At 44.5% G+C, this 24,874-nt stretch overlaps 1 protein-coding gene across 1 annotated transcript; it reads right to left on the bottom strand.

The window, feature by feature from the left end:
- Positions 1 to 10,311: 10,311 nt before the first annotated feature.
- Positions 10,312 to 23,907, bottom strand: LOC131724932 (zinc finger protein 235-like). Its single transcript, XM_059018027.1, has 3 exons — positions 22,925 to 23,907; positions 14,820 to 15,266; positions 10,312 to 14,531 (listed from the first exon to the last, which is right to left on the bottom strand). The coding sequence occupies exons 1-3, from the start codon at positions 23,259 to 23,261 to the stop codon at positions 13,834 to 13,836; spliced, it is 1,482 nt and encodes a 493-aa protein (XP_058874010.1). The 5' UTR covers positions 23,262 to 23,907; the 3' UTR covers positions 10,312 to 13,833.
- Between the last annotated feature and the right edge of the window lie 967 nt (positions 23,908 to 24,874).

A 24,874-nucleotide genomic window follows, 5' to 3' on the forward strand; every position in this document is an offset into this window, starting at 1 on the left:
ATAATTCACTGGGCAGGTCAGTGGGTTATTATTATTATTATTATTATTATTATTATTATTATTATTATTATTATTATTATTTAATTCATTAGCATATGCCCTTACCCAGGGCCACTTACAGTTGTATATAAAAATACTTATCAAGAATTACTGTACAATTAAGAGCAAGGGTTCCTAAGGATTGAAAAGTTCTCTGGAACAGCCCAATACAGTAGATATCTTTAGATGTTTTCAACAGTCACTGTCATTTGTGTGATTAAAACCAAAACAACTGTAGTAATGACTGCGGACTATGTGACATTTGTTTAATCACTTATTTTTTTAAGTATTCCAATGAAATTGTGTACTGTTCATTATAAACAACATTACACAACTATGTGTAATTTCCAATACAAAGATGACCATTCTGTTACAACCTACATACATGTTCAAGGTGTGTCCATTTCTGCTACTGTCTGCTGGTTTTTTCTCCAACTGAGCTCTCAGCTACTTAAATGAACACTCATTGAACTAACAATTTGGTTAATAACATTTTAAGCAATTTTTCACCCTATAAGAAGTTGGAGAGTTCAAGTTCCCTTTTAATTAGAAGACTACCACCAATGACATTACGTATGAGTTATGCCTACCCATTGGGTAAGTATTGCTGAGCTCTCTATACCAGATGCACTCGGTCCCGCCCACGCTTGCGTGGTAGGCCACTCTTTGTTATCTGTCTGTCATGTGTGAGTGACTGCCTGTGCAGTCACCCGCGAGTGGTTGTCTATTCTTTCTGAGAGTACACAGTTCCTCCATGGGGCTAGGCCTTGCAGTATCCCCGCTGTTGAGTGACTCTTCCAGCCGCGCTCTCCTCCATGGGGCTAGGCCTTGCTGCATCCCTGCTGTCGAGTAGACCCTGCCGGCTGCGTAGGCCCGCCCACCTCAGTGAGTCGGGCCTTGTAAACAAACAGTGTGCTCTCCCCTATACTATCTTTCTACTGTGTTTTTGCTGTCTGCTTCAACTCGCCCACCGTGACTTTGGCCTTGTGTCCCCCTGGTACAGGCTACATGCTGACCAGGTGTGTGTGACCACGTGGTTAGGGTAGGCACATTTGCGTAGCAGTCCCCCTGGTGCTTCGGTACCGCAGCACCCGCATAGCCCATGAAACTTAGGTATCTCAGTGCACAAGTGCTCAGTGCATACAACACGTGGTGCCCAGCTCCACTGCGTCAGTGCACAGTGCACACGGTGCTTGGTACCCACTGCTACAGCGCTAGTGCAGGAACGCACGGTGCTCGGAACGCAAGGTGCACACGGTGCTTGGCCACTGCCACAGACCTAGTGCAACAGCTCCCGGTACTCGGGGCTCAGCACGCGTGGTGCACACGGTGCTGTATGGTACCCTCTGCTACAGTGCTAGTTGGTGAGCACACGGCGTTCGCATTTAGCCAGTGCTTGAGCACAGTGCAAGCAGTGTTTAGTGCACGGCTCATGCACAACTGCAGGCCCATGTCAGGCAAGTCGGGGTTCCACCCCGACACGGCCTGCAAAGCCAATATCCTGCAAGAGGATAAACATACCCTGTGTGCGTGGTGCTTTGGAGTCCAACATGCCACCTTAGCCGTCGAGAGTGACATGGCCTGCAGCATCTGTGAGGCTTTCCAGCCCCGGGTGAAAGAAGCTTGTTTGGAGAGGCCACGAGGGCGAGCTCCGCGTCCTCTAAGGCTGGACTGTCGGTGGCTCTTGGAACCCCAGAGCCCCTCCATGACCTGTCCCAGGATCCCCTGCTAGGCATCCCCGATGATCAGGCCTCCTGCAGTCACTCCCCATCTCCGCAGGCGAGAAGGGTGAAGCGTTCCAAGCAGGCGAGGGACCTAGTGCTCTTGTCAAAACAGGCCCTGTTACAGCCCCAATTCCCATACCCCCCCTCCCCCAGGGGAGTTCAGGGTGGATCGGGAGAGGTGTCTCAGCTGGCGCAAGAGGACACGCTCTCCATAGCGGCCTCTGGCGAGGGGCCTCCTTCTCCTCTGACATGCAGGTGGGCGAGATCCCTGCTGAGGACGAACCTGGCTTCGAGGTAGACTCGGAAGCCAGTGCCCCCCGGTTGACCAGCACTTATGGGACGCGCTACAGCCGTCCTGCAGGTCCCCTGGACACCAGCAGCAGAACCATGCCGGTCCATGTTCCGGATGTAGGTGATGGCTCGTCACCATCAAAAATTCCCGGCCTCCCAGATTTCATGGAGGAGGTAAGCTCCTCCTGGGATCGTCTGGCCTCAGGTCCTAGAATTCTACAGCAGACCGCACTGCTTGCCTGGTGGGGTTCCCCCCGGTAGACTCCACCATCGCGGCCCTGGTTATGGCCCCGCCGGTGGGTGGGTTGGCTAGAGACCCGGCATGCCCGAACCCTCAATGCAAGGTGATGGAGACGCATCTCAAGCGGGTGTATGCAACACAGGTGCAGGCAACTTGCCTGTGTAACACAGTGAGTGTGCTCAAGGCTTATATAGACGGTGTACTGCGTGAGGCCCCGCTCCCTGAGCCGGTGGCCACAGAGTTACGTATCCTTGCTCTAGCTTCATAGCAGTGGCCAAGCACCGTGCGTACTGAGCAGCACCGTGTGTTTGTGCACTAGCGCTGGAGCAGTGGGCACCAAGCACCGCGTGCACTGACGCTGTAGCGCTGGGCACCGTGTGCCGTATGCAATGAGCATTTTGCGCACCGAGATACCTAAGTACCAAGGGCTATGCGTGCGCTGCGATACCGAAGCACTGGGGGGGCAGCTACGTGCCTACCCTAACTGCGCGGTCACACACACCTGGTCAGTGCGTAGCTTGTACCAGGGGGACACAAGGGCTGAAGCCGCGGTGAGCGGGTTGAAGCAGACAGCAAAAACCACGGTAGAATAAATAGTATAGGGGATAGCACACCGTTTGTTTACAAGGCCCAACTCACCGAGGTGGGCGGGCCTACGCAGCCGACGAGGTCTGCTCGACAGCGGGGATATGGCAAGGCCTAGCCCCATGGAGGAGAGCACAGCTGGAAGACCCACTCAACAGCGGGCCTAGAAAGAAATAGACAACGACTCGCTGGTGACTGCACAGGCAGTCGCTCACACACGACTGAAAGACACAAAGGCGAAAGGCTCGGTCTTTTCAAAGTCGTTGATTCTGACAGCACCAGTCAGATGCTGGATCCAGACAGAAGCGGGTGTACGACACCAGGTAGAAGAAGGGTTTGTGCCCCAAGCTTTCTCCGACGTGGTGTACCGGGTGAAGCTTCAGACCTGTAGCAGGGTGGTGGTACTCCAGATCAACCGACTACCCCCAAAATAACCCCGAGGACTAGCCGCTCCACCTGTCTCAGTGCCAGCCTCGCTACCAGCCCTGCACCACTGCCATCCATGGCACCGTTGCCAGCCTGTTTGCCTGCCAACCCGGGAGGACATCCTCTGCACCAGGACCCAGTGGCTGTGCTGAGTCCAGACTCTGGAAGACCTCTGTTGCGCTGAGGGGGATGCACCAGGGGACTCCCGGCGCGCTTTAGAGACCAATCTGTAGCCAATGGGACGTTCGGCTGTTAGTTGGGGGCAATGTAGCGTGCCTGGTGCTGTAGCCTTCAGCACTGAGACAGAGCTGCTACAGCAGTATCCCAGGATGCTTAGCGAGACTGTAAACTGTTCATGTTCCTGTTATTACTGTTTATTAGTTATTGTATGTGTTTATTTTGCCTGTCGTTGCAGTAATTGTGTTGCATTTGTTTGTCTCTCGTGCCCTGAACCCTTTCCGTGTGTTTTCCCGGTGTTGTACGTGGTCACCCTCAGCTGCTTGGTTCTGTTCAGAGATGAACTCCCCCCTTTCTCCCTGCGTGTGTCTCTGTCACTGTCTGGTTCTGTTCAGAGATGAACTCCCCCCTTTCTCCCTGCATGTGTCTCTGTCACTGTCTGGTTCTGTTCAGAGATGAACTCCCCCCTTTCTCACTGCGTGTGTCTCTGTCACTGTCTGGTTCTGTTCAGAGATGAACTCCCCCCTTTCTCCCTGCATGTGTCTCTGTAACTGTCTGGTTCTGTTCAGAGATGAACTCCCCCCTTTCTCCCTGCGTGCGTCTCTGTCACTGTCTGGTTCTGTTCAGAGATGAACTCTCCCCTTTCTCCCAACGTGTGTCTGTCACTGTCTGGTTCTGTTCAGAGATGAACTCTCCCCTTTCTCCCTGCATGTGTCTCTGTCACTGTCTGGTTCTGTTCAGAGATGAACTCCCCCCTTTCTCCCTGCATGTGTCTCTGTCACTGTCTGGTTCTGTTCAGAGATGAACTCTCCCCTTTCTCCCTGCATGTGTCTCTGTCACTGTCTGGTTCTGTTCAGAGATGAACTCCCCCCTTTCTCCCAACGTGTGTCTGTCACTGTCTGGTTCTGTTCAGAGATGAACTCTCCCCTTTCTCCCTGCATGTGTCTCTGTCACTGTCTGGTTCTGTTCAGAGATGAACTCCCCCCTTTCTCCCTGCATGTGTCTCTGTCACTGTCTGGTTCTGTTCAGAGATGAACTCCCCCCTTTCTCCCTGTGTGTGTCTCTGGCACTGTCTGGTTCTGTTCAGAGATGAACTCCCCCCTTTCTCCCTACGTGTGTCTCTGTCACTGTCTGGTTCTGTTCAAAGATGAACTCCCCCCTTTCTCCCTGTGTGTGTCTCTGTCACTGTCTGGTTCTGTTCAGAGATGAACTCCCCCCTTTCTCCCTGCGTGTGTCTCTGTCACTGTCTGGTTCTGTTCAGAGATGAACTCCCCCCTTTCTCCCTGCGTGTGTCTCTGTCACTGTCTGGTTCTGTTCAGAGATGAACTCCCCCCTTTCTCCCTGTGTGTGTCTCTGTCACTGTCTGGTTCTGTTCAGAGATGAACTCCCCCATTTCTCCCTGCATGTGTCTCTGTCACTGTCTGGTTCTGTTCAGAGATGAACTCCCCCCTTTCTCCCTGTGTGTGTCTCTGTCACTGTCTGGTTCTGTTCAGAGATGAACTCCCCCCTTTCTCCCTGTGTGTGTCTCTGTCACTGTCTGGTTCTGTTCAGAGATGAACTCCCCCCTTTCTCCCTGCGTGTGTCTCTGTCACTGTCTGGTTCTGTTCAGAGATGAACTCCCCCCTTTCTCCCTGCATGTGTCTCTGTCACTGTCTGGTTCTGTTCAGAGATGAACTCCCCCCTTTCTCCCTGTGTGTGTCTCTGTCACTGTCTGGTTCTGTTCAGAGATGAACTCCCCCCTTTCTCCCCGCGTGTGTCTCTGTCACTGTCTGGTTCTGTTCAGAGATGAACTCCCCCCTTTCTCACCGCGTGTGTCTCTGTCACTGTCTGGTTCTGTTCAGAGATGAACTCCCCCCTTTCTCCCTGCATGTGTCTCTGTCACTGTCTGGTTCTGTTCAGAGATGAACTCCCCCCTTTCTCCCTGTGTGTGTCTCTGTCACTGTCTGGTTCTGTTCAGAGATGAACTCCCCCCTTTCTCCCTGCGTGTGTCTCTGTCACTGTCTGGTTCTGTTCAGAGATGAACTCCCCCCTTTCTCCCTGCGTGTGTCTCTGTCACTGTCTGGTTCTGTTCAGAGATGAACTCCCCCCTTTCTCCCTGCATGTGTCTCTGTCACTGTCTGGTTCTGTTCAGAGATGAACTCCCCCCTTTCTCCCTGTGTGTGTCTCTGTCACTGTCTGGTTCTGTTCAGAGATGAACTCCCCCCTTTCTCCCTGCGTGTGTCTCTGTCACTGTCTGGTTCTGTTCAGAGATGAACTCCCCCTTTCTCCCTGTGTGTGTCTCTGTCACTGTCTGGTTCTGTTCAGAGATGAACTCCCCCCTTTCTCCCTGCATGTGTCTCTGTCACTGTCTGGTTCTGTTCAGAGGTGAACTCCCCCCTTTCTCCCTGTGTGTGTCTCTGTCACTGTCTGGTTCTGTTCAGAGGTGAACTCCCCCCTTTCTCCCTACGTGTGTCTCTGTCACTGTCTGGTTCTGTTCAGAGATGAACTCCCCCCTTTCTCCCTGTGTGTGTCTCTGTCACTGTCTGGTTCTGTTCAGAGATGAACTCCCCCCTTTCTCCCTGCGTGTGTCTCTGTCACTGTCTGGTTCTGTTCAGAGATGAACTCCCCCCTTTCTCCCTGCGTGTGTCTCTGTCACTGTCTGGTTCTGTTCAGAGAGGAACTCCCCCCTTTCTCCCTGCGTGTGTCTCTGTCACTGTCTGGTTCTGTTCAGAGATGAACTCCCCCCTTTCTCCCTGCATGTGTCTCTGTCACTGTCTGGTTCTGTTCAGAGATGAACTCCCCCCTTTCTCCCTGCGTGTGTCTCTGTCACTGTCTGGTTCTGTTCAGAGATGAACTCCCCCCTTTCTCCCTGCGTGTGTCTCTGTCGCTGTCTGGTTCTGTTCAGAGATGAACTCCCCCCTTTCTCCCTGCGTGTGTCTCTGTCACTGTCTGGTTCTGTTCAGAGATGAACTCCCCCCTTTCTCCCTGCATGTGTCTCTGTCACTGTCTGGTTCTGTTCAGAGATGAACTCCCCCCTTTCTCCCTGCATGTGTCTCTGTCACTGTCTGGTTCTGTTCAGAGATGAACTCCCCCCTTTCTCCCTGCATGTGTCTCTGTCACTGTCTGGTTCTGTTCAGAGATGAACTCCCCCCTTTCTCCCTGTGTGTGTCTCTGTCACTGTCTGGTTCTGTTCAGAGATGAACTCCCCCCTTTCTCCCTGCGTGTGTCTCTGTCACTGTCTGGTTCTGTTCAGAGATGAACTCCCCCCTTTCTCCCTGCGTGTGTCTCTGTCACTGTCTGGTTCTGTTCAGAGATGAACTCCCCCCTTTCTCCCTGCATGTGTCTCTGTCACTGTCTGGTTCTGTTCAGAGATGAACTCCCCCCTTTCTCCCTGTGTGTGTCTCTGTCACTGTCTGGTTCTGTTCAGAGATGAACTCCCCCCTTTCTCCCTGCATGTGTCTCTGTCACTGTCTGGTTCTGTTCAGAGATGAACTCCCCCCTTTCTCCCTGTGTGTGTCTCTGTCACTGTCTGGTTCTGTTCAGAGATGAACTCCCCCCTTTCTCCCTGCATGTGTCTCTGTCACTGTCTGGTTCTGTTCAGAGATGAACTCCCCCCTTTCTCCCTGCATGTGTCTCTGTCACTGTCTGGTTCTGTTCAGAGATGAACTCCCCCCTTTCTCCCTACGTGTGTCTCTGTCACTGTCTGGTTCTGTTCAGAGATGAACTCCCCCCTTTCTCCCTGTGTGTGTCTCTGTCACTGTCTGGTTCTGTTCAGAGATGAACTCCCCCCTTTCTCCCTGCGTGTGTCTCTGTCACTGTCTGGTTCTGTTCAGAGATGAACTCCCCCCTTTCTCCCTGTGTGTGTCTCTGTCACTGTCTGGTTCTGTTCAGAGATGAACTCCCCCCTTTCTCCCTGCGTGTGTCTCTGTCACTGTCTGGTTCTGTTCAGAGATGAATTCCCCCCTTTCTCCCTGCGTGTGTCTCTGTCACTGTCTGGTTCTGTTCAGAGATGAACTCCCCCCTTTCTCCCTGCATGTGTCTCTGTCACTGTCTGGTTCTGTTCAGAGGTGAACTCCCCCCTTTCTCCCTGTGTGTGTCTCTGTCACTGTCTGGTTCTGTTCAGAGATGAACTCCCCCCTTTCTCCCTATGTGTGTCTCTGTCACTGTCTGGTTCTGTTCAGAGATGAACTCCCCCCTTTCTCCCTGTGTGTGTCTCTGTCACTGTCTGGTTCTGTTCAGAGATGAACTCCCCCCTTTCTCCCTGCGTGTGTCTCTGTCACTGTCTGGTTCTGTTCAGAGATGAACTCCCCCCTTTCTCCCTGCGTGTGTCTCTGTCACTGTCTGGTTCTGTTCAGAGATGAACTCCCCCCTTTCTCCCTGCATGTGTCTCTGTCACTGTCTGGTTCTGTTCAGAGATGAACTCCCCCCTTTCTCCCTGTGTGTGTCTCTGTCACTGTCTGGTTCTGTTCAGAGATGAACTCCCCCCTTTCTCCCTGCGTGTGTCTCTGTCACTGTCTGGTTCTGTTCAGAGATGAACTCCCCCCTTTCTCCCTGCATGTGTCTCTGTCACTGTCTGGTTCTGTTCAGAGATGAACTCCCCCCTTTCTCCCTGTGTGTGTCTCTGTCACTGTCTGGTTCTGTTCAGAGATGAACTCCCCCCTTTCTCCCTGCGTGTGTCTCTGTCACTGTCTGGTTCTGTTCAGAGATGAACTCCCCCCTTTCTCACTGCGTGTGTCTCTGTCACTGTCTGGTTCTGTTCAGAGATGAACTCCCCCCTTTCTCCCTGCATGTGTCTCTGTCACTGTCTGGTTCTGTTCAGAGATGAACTCCCCCCTTTCTCCCTGTGTGTGTCTCTGTCACTGTCTGGTTCTGTTCAGAGATGAACTCCCCCCTTTCTCCCTGCATGTGTCTCTGTCACTGTCTGGTTCTGTTCAGAGATGAACTCCCCCCTTTCTCCCTGTGTGTGTCTCTGTCACTGTCTGGTTCTGTTCAGAGATGAACTCCCCCCTTTCTCCCTGCATGTGTCTCTGTCACTGTCTGGTTCTGTTCAGAGATGAACTCCCCCCTTTCTCCCTGTGTGTGTCTCTGTCACTGTCTGGTTCTGTTCAGAGATGAACTCCCCCCTTTCTCCCTGCGTGTGTCTCTGTCACTGTCTGGTTCTGTTCAGAGATGAACTCCCCCCTTTCTCCCTGCATGTGTCTCTGTCACTGTCTGGTTCTGTTCAGAGATGAACTCCCCCCTTTCTCCCTGTGTGTGTCTCTGTCACTGTCTGGTTCTGTTCAGAGATGAACTCCCCCCTTTCTCCCTGCGTGTGTCTCTGTCACTGTCTGGTTCTGTTCAGAGATGAACTCCCCCCTTTCTCACTGCGTGTGTCTCTGTCACTGTCTGGTTCTGTTCAGAGATGAACTCCCCCCTTTCTCCCTGCATGTGTCTCTGTCACTGTCTGGTTCTGTTCAGAGATGAACTCCCCCCTTTCTCCCTGTGTGTGTCTCTGTCACTGTCTGGTTCTGTTCAGAGATGAACTCCCCCCTTTCTCCCTGCATGTGTCTCTGTCACTGTCTGGTTCTGTTCAGAGATGAACTCCCCCCTTTCTCCCTGTGTGTGTCTCTGTCACTGTCTGGTTCTGTTCAGAGATGAACTCCCCCCTTTCTCCCTGCATGTGTCTCTGTCACTGTCTGGTTCTGTTCAGAGATGAACTCCCCCCTTTCTCCCTGCATGTGTCTCTGTCACTGTCTGGTTCTGTTCAGAGATGAACTCCCCCCTTTCTCCCTACGTGTGTCTCTGTCACTGTCTGGTTCTGTTCAGAGATGAACTCCCCCCTTTCTCCCTGTGTGTGTCTCTGTCACTGTCTGGTTCTGTTCAGAGATGAACTCCCCCCTTTCTCCCTGCGTGTGTCTCTGTCACTGTCTGGTTCTGTTCAGAGATGAACTCCCCCCTTTCTCCCTGCGTGTGTCTCTGTCACTGTCTGGTTCTGTTCAGAGATGAACTCCCCCCTTTCTCCCTGTGTGTGTCTCTGTCACTGTCTGGTTCTGTTCAGAGATGAACTCCCCCCTTTCTCCCTGTGTGTGTCTCTGTCACTGTCTGGTTCTGTTCAGAGATGAACTCCCCCCTTTCTCCCTACGTGTGTCTCTGTCACTGTCTGGTTCTGTTCAGAGATGAACTCCCCCCTTTCTCCCTGCGTGTGTCTCTGTCACTGTCTGGTTCTGTTCAGAGATGAACTCCCCCCTTTCTCCCTGCATGTGTCTCTGTCACTGTCTGGTTCTGTTCAGAGATGAACTCCCCCCTTTCTCCCTGTGTGTGTCTCTGTCACTGTCTGGTTCTGTTCAGAGATGAACTCCCCCCTTTCTCCCTGCGTGTGTCTCTGTCACTGTCTGGTTCTGTTCAGAGATGAATTCCCCCCTTTCTCCCTGCATGTGTCTCTGTCACTGTCTGGTTCTGTTCAGAGATGAACTCCCCCCTTTCTCCCTGCGTGTGTCTCTGTCACTGTCTGGTTCTGTTCAGAGATGAACTCCCCCCTTTCTCCCTGCGTGTGTCTCTGTCACTGTCTGGTTCTGTTCAGAGATGACCATTCTCATCCCTGATCGCTGTACTTTATAATTGACACAATTGATTGCTCTTAGTTTTGTTGTTTCTTGCTGCAACATGAGGTTGGGGTCAGTTGTAACACGTGTTACAATTGTTCCCACACACCATTAGCTGAACTACATTTAGGCACATGCATCTTGCACTGAAGGAAACAAAATGTTCATATACCACAGTTGTGACTCAGAATGACACATTCTTGCTTGATAAGGCCTATAATTTTAGGGATGTTAAAGTTTTAAAAGTAGGACAAAAACAAATGCCTTATGTGAATGTTTTTATTTTTCAATAAAGATATTCACTTTTTGAGTTAAATAAAAACAAACATATTTGCTTCATGTGAAAAATAATCTTATTCAATAAAACATTCAATTCTTGAGTTAAATATTTTGTTATTTATTTAATTATTCTTCACAGAATGTTATAACTGGCCCTGGCCATGGGGTCGATTGTAACATCAGACACCTTACATCAACGCTCTTGCCGTATGCACAGCGCCTATAGTAAATATTCACCACCCTTGGATGTTTTCACAGTTTGTTGTGTTACAACCTCAAACCTTGATGCATTTAAATGGGATTTTTTTTCCTTTGCTTTACGCAACCTACTCAACACTTTAAAGAGGCAACAGAATATTTATTGTGAAACAACAGTTAATGAAAAAAAAAAAAAATGAAATGTCTTGGTTAGATAAGTATTCACCCCCCTGAGTCAATACTTGGTAGAACCACCTTTGGCAGCAATTACAGCTGTGAGTCTTTTGGGGTAAGTCTCTACCAGGTTTGCACATCTGGATCGTGCAATATTCACCCATTCTTCTTGGCAAATTGTTCAAGCTCTGTCAAGTTGGATGGGGATCGTTGGTGGACAGCAATCTTCAAGTCTTGCCACAGATTCTCAACCGGATTCAAGTCCAGGCTTTGACTGGGCCACTCTAGGACATTCACTCTCTTGTTTTTAAGCCACTCCAGTGTCTCTTTGGCTGTGTGCTTGGGGTCATTGTCCTGCTGAAAGGTGAATTTCCGTCCCAGTCTTGGGTCTTTTGCAGACTGAAGCAGGTTTTCCTCAAGGATTTGCCTGTATTTAGCTCCATCCATTTTGCCCTCTACCCTGACAAGCTTCCCAGTCCCTGCCGATGAAAAGCATCCCCATAGCATGTTGCTGCCACCACTATGCTTCATAGTACATAAGAAGAACATAAGAAAGTTTACAAACGAGAGGAGGCCATTCAGCCCATCTTGCTTGTTTGGTTGTTAGTAGCTTATTGATCCCAGAATCTCATCAAGCAGCTTCTTGAAGGATCCCAGGGTGTCAGCTTCAACAACATTACTGGGGAGTTAGTTCCAGACCCTCACAATTCTCTGTGTAAAAAAGTGCCTCCTATTTTTTGTTTTGAATGCCCTTTTATCTAATCTCCATTTGTGACCCCTGGTCCTTGTTTGTTTTTTCAGGTCGAAAAAGTCCCCTGGGTCGACATTGTCTATACCTATTAGGATTTTGGATGCTTGAATCAGATCACCAGAGAATTTTAATTTTCTTTCGTCTACAGAAATTGCTAGACTAACTTAGCATCCTCTAGAGGGCAACAACATTTACTTTGAGTTTGTTGCAAATGAGACACATTTTAATAAGCAGCTGGGTACTATCTTAAGCTTCTTTGTTCATTGCAATTGGCATTAACTTGCGTACTAGTTTAGTACCGTCCTCCGTACTAACCACGGGATCATCCCCAGTTAGTACGCTCCTTTCAGTTCATTGCAATCGAGCCAGTGGGTCCCCAGCTCCGGGGCTGGGAAACACTGCCTAAAGGATTAAGGGTTACTTCACATCATCTATTTGTTCTTCATAATGGTTAATTTCTTACTTGTTTGATAATCTCGTATAGAGATGTTGCCTTTGCTAACTCAAGGGGGCAGAAATGACAGTTCCACACCCGTTGTGGCCATTTCTATAGCCACCTCACTTCAGAACTTCAGAACTGGTAGTTTTTTCAAGTCTTTTCACGACTGGTAAATAATGATCTGAGCAGAAACTGAATACTAAATTGCACCTGTTAAGCAAAATTCTATAATAATAATAATAATTTTGGAATAAACAGTTGAATTATGTGTTCATATAATAACTATATTGTAAAATACTTAATGGCTGCTTTAAACACACTTCCTTTACTTAACATTATAGCAGAACATTTCCAACAGAAAAGTTCCAGTAAATAGACAAGAGGAGCAGTGGAAATATCTTTGAAATCTTTAGCAACACACTCAATTGCTCAACTAAGCAATACTGACAAGGAGCCCCTGATTTCTAAGTAGATCACCATGACCCACATGCAGAGCATGTAGAATATATCATAATAAATACTTCTGTACAGTTTAATCAAACCGGGGCAAGGGGTTCATGAAATACAGAGTTTAGTAGCTCAGCCAATCATGGCAGTGATGTGGAAAAGTATGTCAGCATGAGCTACACTCACACAGCTCTTTATTGGAATAACTTCTTGTACCAAGTGTCCATGCAGATATTAGAAATGGCTCTGTGGCCTTCATTATCCCAGCTAATAAGAGGCCAACACCAATGGGAAAGCAGGTGACAATGACAAGTATTTGGGTACTCTCAAGCACTTGTGCTAATGAATGCCCATACCAAGCTTCATCACAACTGAATGAGCGAGTCTCAAATATACTGCAGTTAATACAAACATACAGTCACCTCCCCTGTATCTTTGTTGCCAGGGAGAAGTGTAAATGGAAATGTTATTGAACCTAATTTATTTATTTTAAAACCACCCTTAACATTAGAAGCAGATGATCAGAGCAGCAGTGAAAATGTGATTGAAGATGTTTTTTTTCTCTGCTCCCATTATCATTGTTTAGTGGAACTTTTCCTTGTTAAGATGTTGTTGCTGAGGTTTAAAATGAATGTTCTTACCACTGCCATTTTCACTGCTCCCCTTATTATTAAATGTTACCCTGCCCATCACATCTCGGTATCTATGATAAAAGCCTAACCAGGATGAGTTATGGGTGGTATGGCATTTCATGATTGGTGTGGCTTCAAGCTGCACCACTGAAGTTAATGTAATTGTCATTTGTGTTTGTAAGGAATTTTCTGACTTTTGTGGTTTCAAGCTTAAGCCATACCTATTTTAAAATGTTTTTTTTGTAATTGTTAAATATCTTATTATTATTATTATTATTATTATACAGGCAGAGCATGCCAGTGTGAAAAGGGCTTCTGTAACCATGTACTGGCAAGAAAATAAAATGTTATCAGTGTAAAACAAGGAAAGTGTAGCTATTTGTTAACTAGGATTGTGATCTCCATAAACGGTCCATTGGTGCAGCTCATGCAATTTGAATCACTTCTCTTGCTTATCACAATGCATGACACAGGTCTGTATGCTGCAGTTATAGCTTCCTGCTGATGTCTTTCTGCAAATCTGGCCATTCCATGAACTCCCAGCACTGTGCTGATAGGCACGTCGGTCAATGCAGCCGCTGCACTGAGGAATAAGCCGGTTACAGGGACACCTGCTCCTTGAATAGTAACCGTCATCCTGCTTCTTTTCCATGATTGCTGCAGTATAGTCACACACTGCTCTTACATAATATAGGTGCTGCAGGATAGGAATCTTTTTTTTCATTTTACATACATTTTATTATAATTACATTTACTTTAACAGTTACTTGCAATTTGCAATTAAAACTGACAGAGAGAAATGTGGCTCTGTTTTGGTATTCTGGTGTGACTGAGGTCATTGCATTCTGTAAACTATTTTTTTTAAGTGTCCTAACTGACTAAATTTCTGTGAACTCGACGGTGTCTCTTTAGCATATTTGACTCTACAAATCTCTTCCCACAGTCAGTACACTCAAAAGGTTTCTCTCCTGTGTGGATTCTGTGGTGTATTCTAAGGTTGTCTCTCCGACTGAAACCCTTTCCACATACAGGACATTCATAAGGCTTCTCTCCAGTGTGAATTCGCTGGTGTACTTTTAATTTGACTGAATCTCTGAATCTCTTCCCACACTCAGTACAGAGGTAGGGTTTCTCTCCTGTGTGAATACGCTGGTGGGTTATAAGCCCACCTACCCATCTGAAGCTTTTTCCACACTCAGTACAGTGATGGGGTTTCTCTTCTTTGTGAATCTGTTGGTGTGCTTTCAGGTTTCCCAGGTCAGTGAAATTGGTGCCACATTCAGTACAGTGATACAAGATCTGCTCTGAAGGAATCTGCAGGGGAGTTTGTAGGGGAATGAAGTTGCCCTGGGTTGCAGAATTATTAACAACCTCGGGATGTGGAGTCACTATATAACCCAGAGTAAGTGGTCTGCAATCTTGTACAGAAAGATTTTGAACTGAGCGAGTTCCCAGTTTCTTCACATATTCATCTTGCGGTGTTGAATCTCTGTGATCCTTACGATGCATTTTGCCATCAGAAGAGATTTTGCACTGGGTTGCTGGAGTGGTGTTGTATCTTCTTATATCTAGTTAATAAGTGGAGGAAAGAGAAACAAAGGTTACTGCACAGCATTAAATCATTCAATTTCTTGTAAGGCTTCACCTCACAACCATCACTGTTAACAATTATAACATTAAAAGGCAAGTATGTCAGAATACAAACATATAGGATTAAATCTACTCAAGATTTTAAGTAATCTTGTTGATTATCAACTATTTATTCTAATTAGAATATTGGTAATTTTGAACAATGATAAACTTTGAATCATTCACAAAACAATTGTATATAACTGTATTTTTGACATTCTGCTTACATGTTGTGCTGCTAGTGCATGGCATTGCTCTGTCCTCCTTTCCATCTTCTGGGGTGTGATGTTCCCCCTGAATGGACCCCAGCACAGTGCCCTCTTCTCCAACACTAGAACAAGCGTCTTCAGACACAGACTGATTGGGTTTCATGTGGACCAATTCAGGAGGACAATCATCAAAATGGCTAGATCCCAGCATAGCTATATTCTCCTCCAGTATATTGACTTTATTTTCTTTAGAAACTTTCCCTGTAATGTGGACAAGTTCCAGTTCAGTTGCCTCCTCTTTAATGTGGACAATCTCAAGTCTTGGGGCTTCTTTACCTTCCAAAGAAGTCTGCTCTGTATCCTGTATTAAACTTGCACACTGTTCATGATCAAAGATCCCCTCTTGTGTGTAAACAGCGTCTAGCCCCTCATCTGCTTCAATGAAAGCCTGCCTCTCTTTATTATCTGTGGGAAACAAAATGATACAAGCTTTATACTCTCACTACACAGATAAATACAGAGTGTAATTCAAAGAGGGTCAAATTCTGTGGAGTTTAGAATTGTATGAAATAATGTTTCATGTCATTTAGCAGATGCTTTTATCCAAAGTGACTTTTCAGGCCACTGCACACTGGATCTGTTCTGTCACTTAGCAGCCGTCATCCGAAAAAGTCGTGCGTCTATCCATTGCACACTAGATGCGTTAATATCGTACTTCAGAGCGCTGATGTGCAGTGGAGGCTTTGTCATGGATATTCATCTCAGAGAGACTTATTCAGTTCCAGTTGCAAGTGTGTCCTAACAGTTACCAAGATATTGCAGATCAGAATTTGACCTGTGAGTTGAAAATGTGGGGATAAAAATTTGTAGATTTCGAGAAATGATTTATATGCCTATAAATATATTAAATATGGTCTATCCTTAGATATATATTCTACTCTCCACCACCCCCCCCCCCCCCCCAAAAAAAAAAAAAACATCTTGAAACAATTACTTGTTTGGTGTGAGTCTTTCATTCATCCAGAAAAAAGGGTATCATTTATAAAGTAGTACCTGGGTAATGTCAATGTCTGCTACCTCGTCTAAATTTGACCGGTAGCAAAATAGGCCTGCACAAGCATCGCATCTGTCAAAATCTGATACCTATACCAAAGTGTCATCTGCAGCTATAAATGTTATTTTTTGGTGTAGTTAATAAAAATCATCTTGGTGGTTATATGGAGAGTTGTTTAAAAAGATTTAAAAACAATTATATAGCAGAATTAAAATAATACACTATAATTAAAATGACTTATTTTCAAACTAATATCAACAACATGACAAACAGTATCGGAACTCCAGACACAGCTGTATTATTATTATTATTATTATTATTATTATTATTATTATTATTATAAATTCATATAGCTCCCATATATACCCAGCCTGTGTGTTGTGAACATGTAATGCAGTATTATGTTATTGTTTTACATCTACCAATTGAATATATCATACTTTGATAATTATCTTTTGAAGGTAGCAACATTTGACGTCAAATTTGCATACCTAGACAGTTATATGTATGAAGGTTACAAAATTCGATGTGCGTGTGTGGATAGTCAACATGTCATACCTTGGCAATTGTCTTTGAATGGAGCTACATTTTTCCATATTACAATACATACACATTGTAAAACACACATAACATACAGTAGCAACACTACATACAAGCTTAATAAAATGTACCTAGCTCTATAGTACACTTTAAAGCTAGTTAACACCACCTGTCTGAATTTAATATAAAACTAATTATTACATGTGGAGTAAAATGTAACTTTAATCAACATGTACTTTCTCATTAAAAACACAGGCTGCAGTTTTTGATGAGCGTCCTCAGTCTTAAGGAAAAACAAAATCTTGGCATGCACAGTGCAGAGTGAAAAGGGCGAGTACGTGGTAAAACAGACATGGAGTAACACAAAAGACCTTAATCTTTACCAAAGCCAAGAACCTTTTTATATTAAAATATTTAATCTTTTTGTACATTTTCCCCCACTGGTTTTTTAATGGTAGCTTCATTAAAGAAAAAAAAACTGAATGAACATGTGACAGTGCAAATTACCTGATGGGGTTCTCAAGAAAGTGCTACAAAAATGAAAAATGAAATATGTGAATGTATTTACTGAAAAATCAGGCAACACAATTCTATGCATAATGCCATGTCCCATACGACACTTTTACACCTAAATGTCAAGATTAATTTACAGAGGATTCAATTTAAATGAAAAGGAATACACCCTGGATGGCAGCACCAAACAGCCATGTTTCTACATGCGACTCGACATCAGCTCCTTCAAGAGAAGACACCTAAATGTAAGCATTTCCTCTAAATTTTGTGAATGACCATATTTTGCTGCTTTATCACAACATAAAATATGTAACTAAAAGTATGTAGGGGCTGTGGAAACAACTGCAAACAACTCAACTCAATGCAATTGAATGAAGCAATGATTAGTGACTCCGGCCACTAGGGTGCAGTGTAGTTCTAAAGAGGTGGGGATAATGAGGGGGTAGTGCTTGCCTGGGAGTGATGCTCTACTGCAATAGGCCCAAATAACAACTGGATTGAGTGGCTGACAGACAGAGACACTGCTCTAGTGTGTTTCAGTTAAAAGACTTATTCAAAAAGGTGTCTTGTTCGTTCAACAGTAATGAGCAAAAAAGATGATCCTCCTGTTGTGCAATCCTCTGCAGATTTTGCTTGTGTAGCTCAGAAACTGTTACACAAGACCACTGTGTTTCATATTTCTGAAGAGGAAATCCACTCCTGCATACAGTGTATGAACTCCTGGGTAGATGTACAGCCTGTCTCAGGAATACAAAAGATGCATGGAGTTTGCTATGATTCTGAAACTGGAAAGGCACGGTTGTGGCATAATGCCTTGGAAGCTACTCCAGCCATTATCATTGATCCCATGATCATGCCCACACTGCCAACACTGACACGGCTACTGGGACAGCCAGTACTGAGGGGTTCATGGCACCTCCACTTGACAACACAGCAGTTACAGACCATTCTCCGGACACAAATACTAGCAATAGTTCAGGAAGCACCAGTGGCTTCTCTGTTGGGGAGTGGTGTGTTGTGAGGATGTTGAGTACCCAGGAGAAATAACATGCATCACAAGTGATGAGACTGAAGTATCTGTGATGCACAAATCTGGAAAATACTTCAAATGGCCACACAGTGCGGACAAGATTTTCCATCTGGCTGGTGATATAATTAAAAAAAAAACCCTATTGTTGTTGGTTCCAGGGGTCAATTCTGTTTTGAGGACATATCCCTTGTCCATCAAAAGAGATGAGCTAATACTGGATTCAAAACACTGAGAATTGAATTGAGACTTTTACACGGATATCCATAAATATGTTCATGCACCATAAAAAAGTACTAGTGTGTGTTAACTGTTCATTTCAGAGGTATTACTGCAATTCTTTACGCAAGCTACTGAAAATATGGATGACGTTTCAAATGTAACATTAGTGCTTTTGTGTGGTACTGTACTATTACAGCCTTGATTTATTATTGTAAAATATATAATTTTTTTTAAACAGTTTTATGTGAATTATGGAGGAAAAAATATATGTCTGTTTAAACTAACTACTTCAAGATGTGGATAGTTTATGCTTATTTTTATTACACATTTTGCAGTAATTATTTAATTTTTATTTCTCAGGTTTAATGTGAAATCTGCTCAAGATGTGCCCATCTACCATGCTTGCCTGAAAATGAGAAGCAGACAGACTTTGGGGATGAAAATGTCTATTAGGAATGTAACACATGTGTGGATTAAGGTGCTACAGTATTGTGGGATTGGTTGTGGATTAAGGTGCTACAGTATTGTGGGATTGGTTGTGGATTAAGGTGCTACAGTATTGTGGGATTGGTTGTGGATTAAGGTGCTACAGTATTGTGGGATTGGTTGTGGATTAAGGTGCTACAGTATTGTGGGATTGGTTGTGGATTAAGGTGCTACAGTATTGTGGGATTGGTTGTGGATTAAGGTGCTACAGTATTGTGGGATTGGTTGTGGATTAAGATGCTACAGTATTGTGGGATTGGTTGTGGATTAAGGTGCTACAGTATTGTGGGATTGGTTGTGGATTAAGATGCTACAGTATTGTGGGATTGGTTGTGGATTAAGGTGCTACAGTATTGTGGGATTGGTTGTGGATTAAGGTGCTACAGTATTGTGGGATTGGTTGTGTATTAAGATGCTACAGTATTGTGGGATTGGTTGTGGATTAAGATGCTACAGTATTGTGGGATTGGTTGTGGATTAAGGTGCTACAGTATTGTGGGATTGGTTGTGGATTAAGGTGCTACAGTATTGTGGGATTGGTTGTGATTAAGATGCTACAGTATTGTGGGATTGGTTGTGGATTAAGATGCTACAGTATTGTGGGATTGGTTGTGGATTAAGGTGCTACAGTATTGTGGGATTGGTTGTGGATTAAGATGCTACAGTATTGTGGGATTGGTTGTGGATTAAGGTGCTACAGTATTGTGGGATTGGTTGTGGATTAAGATGCTACAGTATTGTGGGATTGGTTGTGGATTAGGGTGCTACAGTATTGTGGGATTGGTTGTGGATTAAGGTGCTACAGTATTGTGGGATTGGTTGTGGATTAAGGTGCTACAGTATTGTGGGATTGGTTGTGGATTAAGGTGCTACAGTATTGTGGGATTGGTTGTGATTAAGGTGCTACAGTATTGTGGGATTGGTTGTGGATTAAGGTGCTACAGTATTGTGGGATTGGTTGTGGATTAAGATGCTACAGTATTGTGGGATTGGTTGTGGTTTAGGGTGCTACAGTATTGTGGGATTGGTTGTGGATTAAGGTGCTACAGTATTGTGGGATTGGTTGTGGATTAAGGTGCTACAGTATTGTGGGATTGGTTGTGGATTAAGGTGCTACAGTATTGTGGGATTGGTTGTGATTAAGATGCTACAGTATTGTGGGATTGGTTGTGGATTAAGATGCTACAGTATTGTGGGATTGGTTGTGGATTAAGGTGCTACAGTATTGTGGGATTGGTTGTGGATTAAGATGCTACAGTATTGTGGGATTGGTTGTGGATTAAGGTGCTACAGTATTGTGGGATTGGTTGTGGATTAAGATGCTACAGTATTGTGGGATTGGTTGTGGATTAGGGTGCTACAGTATTGTGGGATTGGTTGTGGATTAAGGTGCTACAGTATTGTGGGATTGGTTGTGGATTAAGGTGCTACAGTATTGTGGGATTGGTTGTGGATTAAGGTGCTACAGTATTGTGGGATTGGTTGTGATTAAGGTGCTACAGTATTGTGGGATTGGTTGTGGATTAAGGTGCTACAGTATTGTGGGATTGGTTGTGGATTAAGATGCTACAGTATTGTGGGATTGGTTGTGGTTTAGGGTGCTACAGTATTGTGGGATTGGTTGTGGATTAAGGTGCTACAGTATTGTGGGATTGGTTGTGGATTAAGGTGCTACAGTATTGTGGGATTGGTTGTGGATTAAGGTGCTACAGTATTGTGTGATTGGTTGTGTATTAAGGTGCTACAGTATTGTGGGATTGGTTGTGGATTAAGGTGCTACAGTATTGTGGGATTGGTTGTGGATTAAGATGCTACAGTATTGTGGGATTGGTTGTGGATTAAGATGCTACAGTATTGTGGGATTGGTTGTGGATTAAGGTGCTACAGTATTGTGGGATTGGTTGTGGATTAAGGTGCTACAGTATTGTGGGATTGGTTGTGGATTAAGATGCTGCAGTATTGTGGGATTGGTTGTGGATTAAGATGCTACAGTATTGTGGGATTGGTTGTGGATTAAGATGCTACAGTATTGTGGGATTGGTTGTGGATTAAGGTGCTACAGTATTGTGGGATTGGTTGTGGATTAAGATGCTACAGTATTGTGGGATTGGTTGTGGATTAAGGTGCTACAGTATTGTGGGATTGGTTGTGGATTAAGATGCTACAGTATTGTGGGATTGGTTGTGGATTAAGATGCTACAGTATTGTGGGATTGGTTGTGGATTAAGATGCTACAGTATTGTGGGATTGGTTGTGGATTAAGATGCTACAGTATTGTGGGATTGGTTGTGGATTAAGGTGCTACAGTATTGTGGGATTGGTTGTGGATTAAGATGCTACAGTATTGTGGGATTGGTTGTGGATTAAGGTGCTACAGTATTGTGGGATTGGTTGTAGATTAAGATGCTACAGTATTGTGGGATTGGTTGTGGATTAAGGTGCTACAGTATTGTGTGATTGGTTGTGGATTAAGGTGCTACAGTATTGTGGGATTGGTTGTGGATTAAGATGCTACAGTATTGTGGGATTGGTTGTGGATTAAGGTGCTACAGTATTGTGGGATTGGTTGTGGATTAAGGTGCTACAGTATTGTGGGATTGGTTGTGGATTAGGGTGCTACAGTATTGTGGGATTGGTTGTGGATTAAGATGCTACAGTATTGTGGGATTGGTTGTGGATTAAGATGCTACAGTATTGTGGGATTGGTTGTGGATTAAGGTGCTACAGTATTGTGGGATTGGTTGTGGATTAAGATGCTACAGTATTGTGGGATTGGTTGTGGATTAGGGTGCTACAGTATTGTGGGATTGGTTGTGGATTAAGGTGCTACAGTATTGTGGGATTGGTTGTGGATTAAGGTGCTACAGTATTGTGGGATTGGTTGTGGATTAAGATGCTACAGTATTGTGGGATTGGTTGTGGATTAAGGTGCTACAGTATTGTGGGATTGGTTGTGGATTAAGGTGCTACAGTATTGTGGGATTGGTTGTGGATTAAGGTGCTACAGTATTGTGGGATTGGTTGTGGGTTGGGTTTAGAGGTTTTGCCTCTTGTAATTCTTTGTCTGTTTCTGTAGATGCTGTTGGCACTCTTCTTTTTCGTGTGTAAAATATACATATTCTTTATTGTGTACCACTGTAGTACTATGTTTGATTATTTTGTAGTACAGTATTATGATTAAGGTCATGCTTATTACTTACAAAGCATTAAACGGTTTGGCTCTTTCCTATTTAAATGATATTTTAATCCCATATATACCTAGATGACTGTTGTGATCCCAGGATGCAGGATTGCTTCCTGTCCCTAAGGTATCTGAAAAGAGCACAGGTGGTAGATCGTTTGGCTTTAGGGCCCCCGAATTATGGAATCGGCTGCCTGTTTCAGTAACAGAGGCACAAACTGTTGCAGTTTTTAAAACACGACTGAAGACACACTCTTATAATCTACAGCTCACATCTTAATATTAAGTCATGTTTTTACCCTGTATTGTATTGCACTTGAATTGATTTTTGTATTAAATGTTTTAATGTTTGCTACTGCTTGTACAGTATCAATAATTACTGTTATGTTGTACCTGTGAAGCGTCTTGCGACAATTTATTGTGAAGGGCGCTATATCAAATAAAGACTGATTGATGACGTAGCACTTCCTAACACTACAGTAACTTAACAAGAACTGGTGCAATGTGTTAGTGTGCACTGTGGCATAATTACTGCTGCTGCATTATGTACTAACTGCAGCCTCTAATGTACAAGTAGAGTACAGAGCATTAAATAACCAAGATGTGATGAAGAACAAAACGTTCAGCACTGTCAGAGGACAGGTAAGATCGGACCAGGTGGCATTTTATTTTCTGGTAGGCGTCAGAAAGACACTCGTCAGAAACTTGTACATTTATTAATTGTGAAGGTACCACTTACAGACCGCTGCAAAACACTCATCAGACGCAGGTACAGGTATGAAAAGTGATTTAAATAAGCATATACCACTTACACACTGCTGCAAAAAACTCATTAGAAAGTGAAAAATGAACCTCCTTTTCACATTAGCTAAACACCCATTAGATCGCAATTGATTGCACATGTACCAAAATCTGACAATGTACCACTTTCTTATAAGGGTCTTATCTGTCACCTCACCACAAAAATCTGCCTCGTGGTATTGAACTTTTGGGACAATGGGAGTTTAGCAAATGTATCCCATGCAAGTAACAACATATATTTAATTGCAATTGAATACATGACAAAGGTATATAACAACCGTAACATTATTACACCTTACCTTTAGCTCTGATGAACAATCCCTGGTTCTTATACCTAGGATAGTCTTGTTCATTGCAGTCGGGGTTCATGTTTCTGAGAGGTTGTTTAATGTCTGCATCTGCAGCGTTCATGCATTCCCGCACTGCTTTCAACTCGCTCTCTGATATTTCCAATCTCAGCTTCAGACTTTCATTCTCTTTCTCTTTTCCAGCAATTTCAATTTGGAATTCAGTGAATTTGCTGCCGACAACTTTTGCAATTTCGCACAAGACGGTGTCCACAGTCCCTTTCACTGCGTGCTCGATGCTAGAGGCGAGCTCGTATTGAAAGAACGAAACGTACATACTGAAGTCCATCTTCTCTGACTACTAGTTTGTGACAGAAATCCTGTCCTTATGCAGGCTTTTATTATTAATAATATAATACTCGTTTTTTATTCAATCACACTTGACTTAAGTAGCGAGTATTACCGACACAGCGGGTTACTGTAACAGTACAATCCGCACACCGCCTTCTACCGCCATGAAAAGAAAACAAAACTCGCACACTCGTCCTTTCAGTAACCTGCAGGACAGAGCTGTGATGCTTTACTTGCCCCAAATACAAATCACACAGACAAACTCAATTTTGCTGTTGCTGCCGCTGAACAGTCCCACCCACAGACGGTAAACAATCCAGCAAACGCTTCCTCTTCCTGCTCCCACGGAGGCGAGCCCATCGCAACCTCGCGTTAGCAGATTGGCGTCTCCCTTTCCAAGCGAGAAGCGCATCGCTGCAATCAGACCGCAGGCTCATCCGGCGTACCTCATCGAGGGAACCTCCTGCAAGAAGATGGGTATATACCTGCAGGCTCGGAGATCTTGCTTGTGCATGGTGGTCTGTTGTAGGGATGAAACGATAGTGAATTCCCACGATACAAATAGTTGTGAGCCGACTCTTTCACGGTACACCGATTATCACGATAGCAGTGGTTATTTTTTACTTTTTTAACTCAATAAAAAGAAAAAAAGAACAAGTTATGTCTTTTTCTCTCTGTGGAATATGGTTTGCAACACAAGGAAGCTACAGACCTTAAAAAAGAGCAAGATTATCTCAAGAATGAAATGAATGAGTAGCACACAGTGTACCGTATAGAGTTCGTTGTGTTTGCCAAGACGCTGCTGTATATGAAGATACAGTCCTGTCAAGGAGGCCTCTGATGGCCGGACAGTACCTGTGCCCGTTTCAGAGGATAACAACACATCATCATCTAAGCGCTGTCTCGGTGCTATCATAAGACCAAAACCCAGACTGATATTTCTCATGTGTTGTGAACGGCAAGAACTCTTTCTAAAACTGTAGACAACATATTAAAAAATTATTATTATTATTATTATTATTATTATTATTATTATTATTATACTCACGACTCACCTTTTCAGAAAGCACCTGTAAAACTCCTGTTTTTCCCCTGGGACACCTTCCTTAAATGCGCTTTACTTGCTCTTATCTGCCCCCTATTTTACTGCATTTAATCCTGTACTTCAGAGTACTGTAATCTGCCAAGTGTTTAATCTGTAGTATTTTGTATTTAATCATATACTGATGTAACTATCACTGACACTTTTATCTGCTGTATTATCGAATCGTATTTTGTCACACTTGTACTTGCTTGAACCAAAGTCATTGTATTTATCTTGCTCTTAATTTTATTATTACTTGTACTGTAATACTTGAAATGTATTTGCTTACGATTATATGTCGCCCTGGATAAGGGCGTCTGCTAAGAAATAAATAATGAATAAATAAATAATAATAATGGTCTGAGGATGCATTTTATATAAGAACATAAGAGCATAAGAAAGTTTACAAACGAGAGGAGGCCATTCAGCCCATCTTGCTCGTTTGGTTGTTAGTAGCTTATTGATCCCAGAATCTCATCAAGCAGCTTCTTGAAGGATCCCAGGGTGTCAGCTTCAACAACATTACT

This window comes from Acipenser ruthenus, chromosome 58 (genome assembly GCF_902713425.1).
Source record: "Acipenser ruthenus chromosome 58, fAciRut3.2 maternal haplotype, whole genome shotgun sequence".
In the NCBI taxonomy this organism is placed as follows: domain Eukaryota; kingdom Metazoa; phylum Chordata; class Actinopteri; order Acipenseriformes; family Acipenseridae; genus Acipenser; species Acipenser ruthenus.

Bases quoted from the DNA above. Each gene is read 5' to 3' on its own strand.
- LOC131724932 (XM_059018027.1), bottom strand. From the start codon at position 23,261: ATGGACTTCAGTATGTACGTTTCGTTCTTTCAATACGAGCTCGCCTCT. The intron at 15,267-22,924 runs GTAAGGTGTAAT...TGTTTCCCACAG, and splicing joins ATTGTTCATCAGAGCTAAAG to ATAATAAAGAGAGGCAGGCT. The intron at 14,532-14,819 runs GTAAGCAGAATG...CTTATTAACTAG, and splicing joins ATGCACTAGCAGCACAACAT to ATATAAGAAGATACAACACC.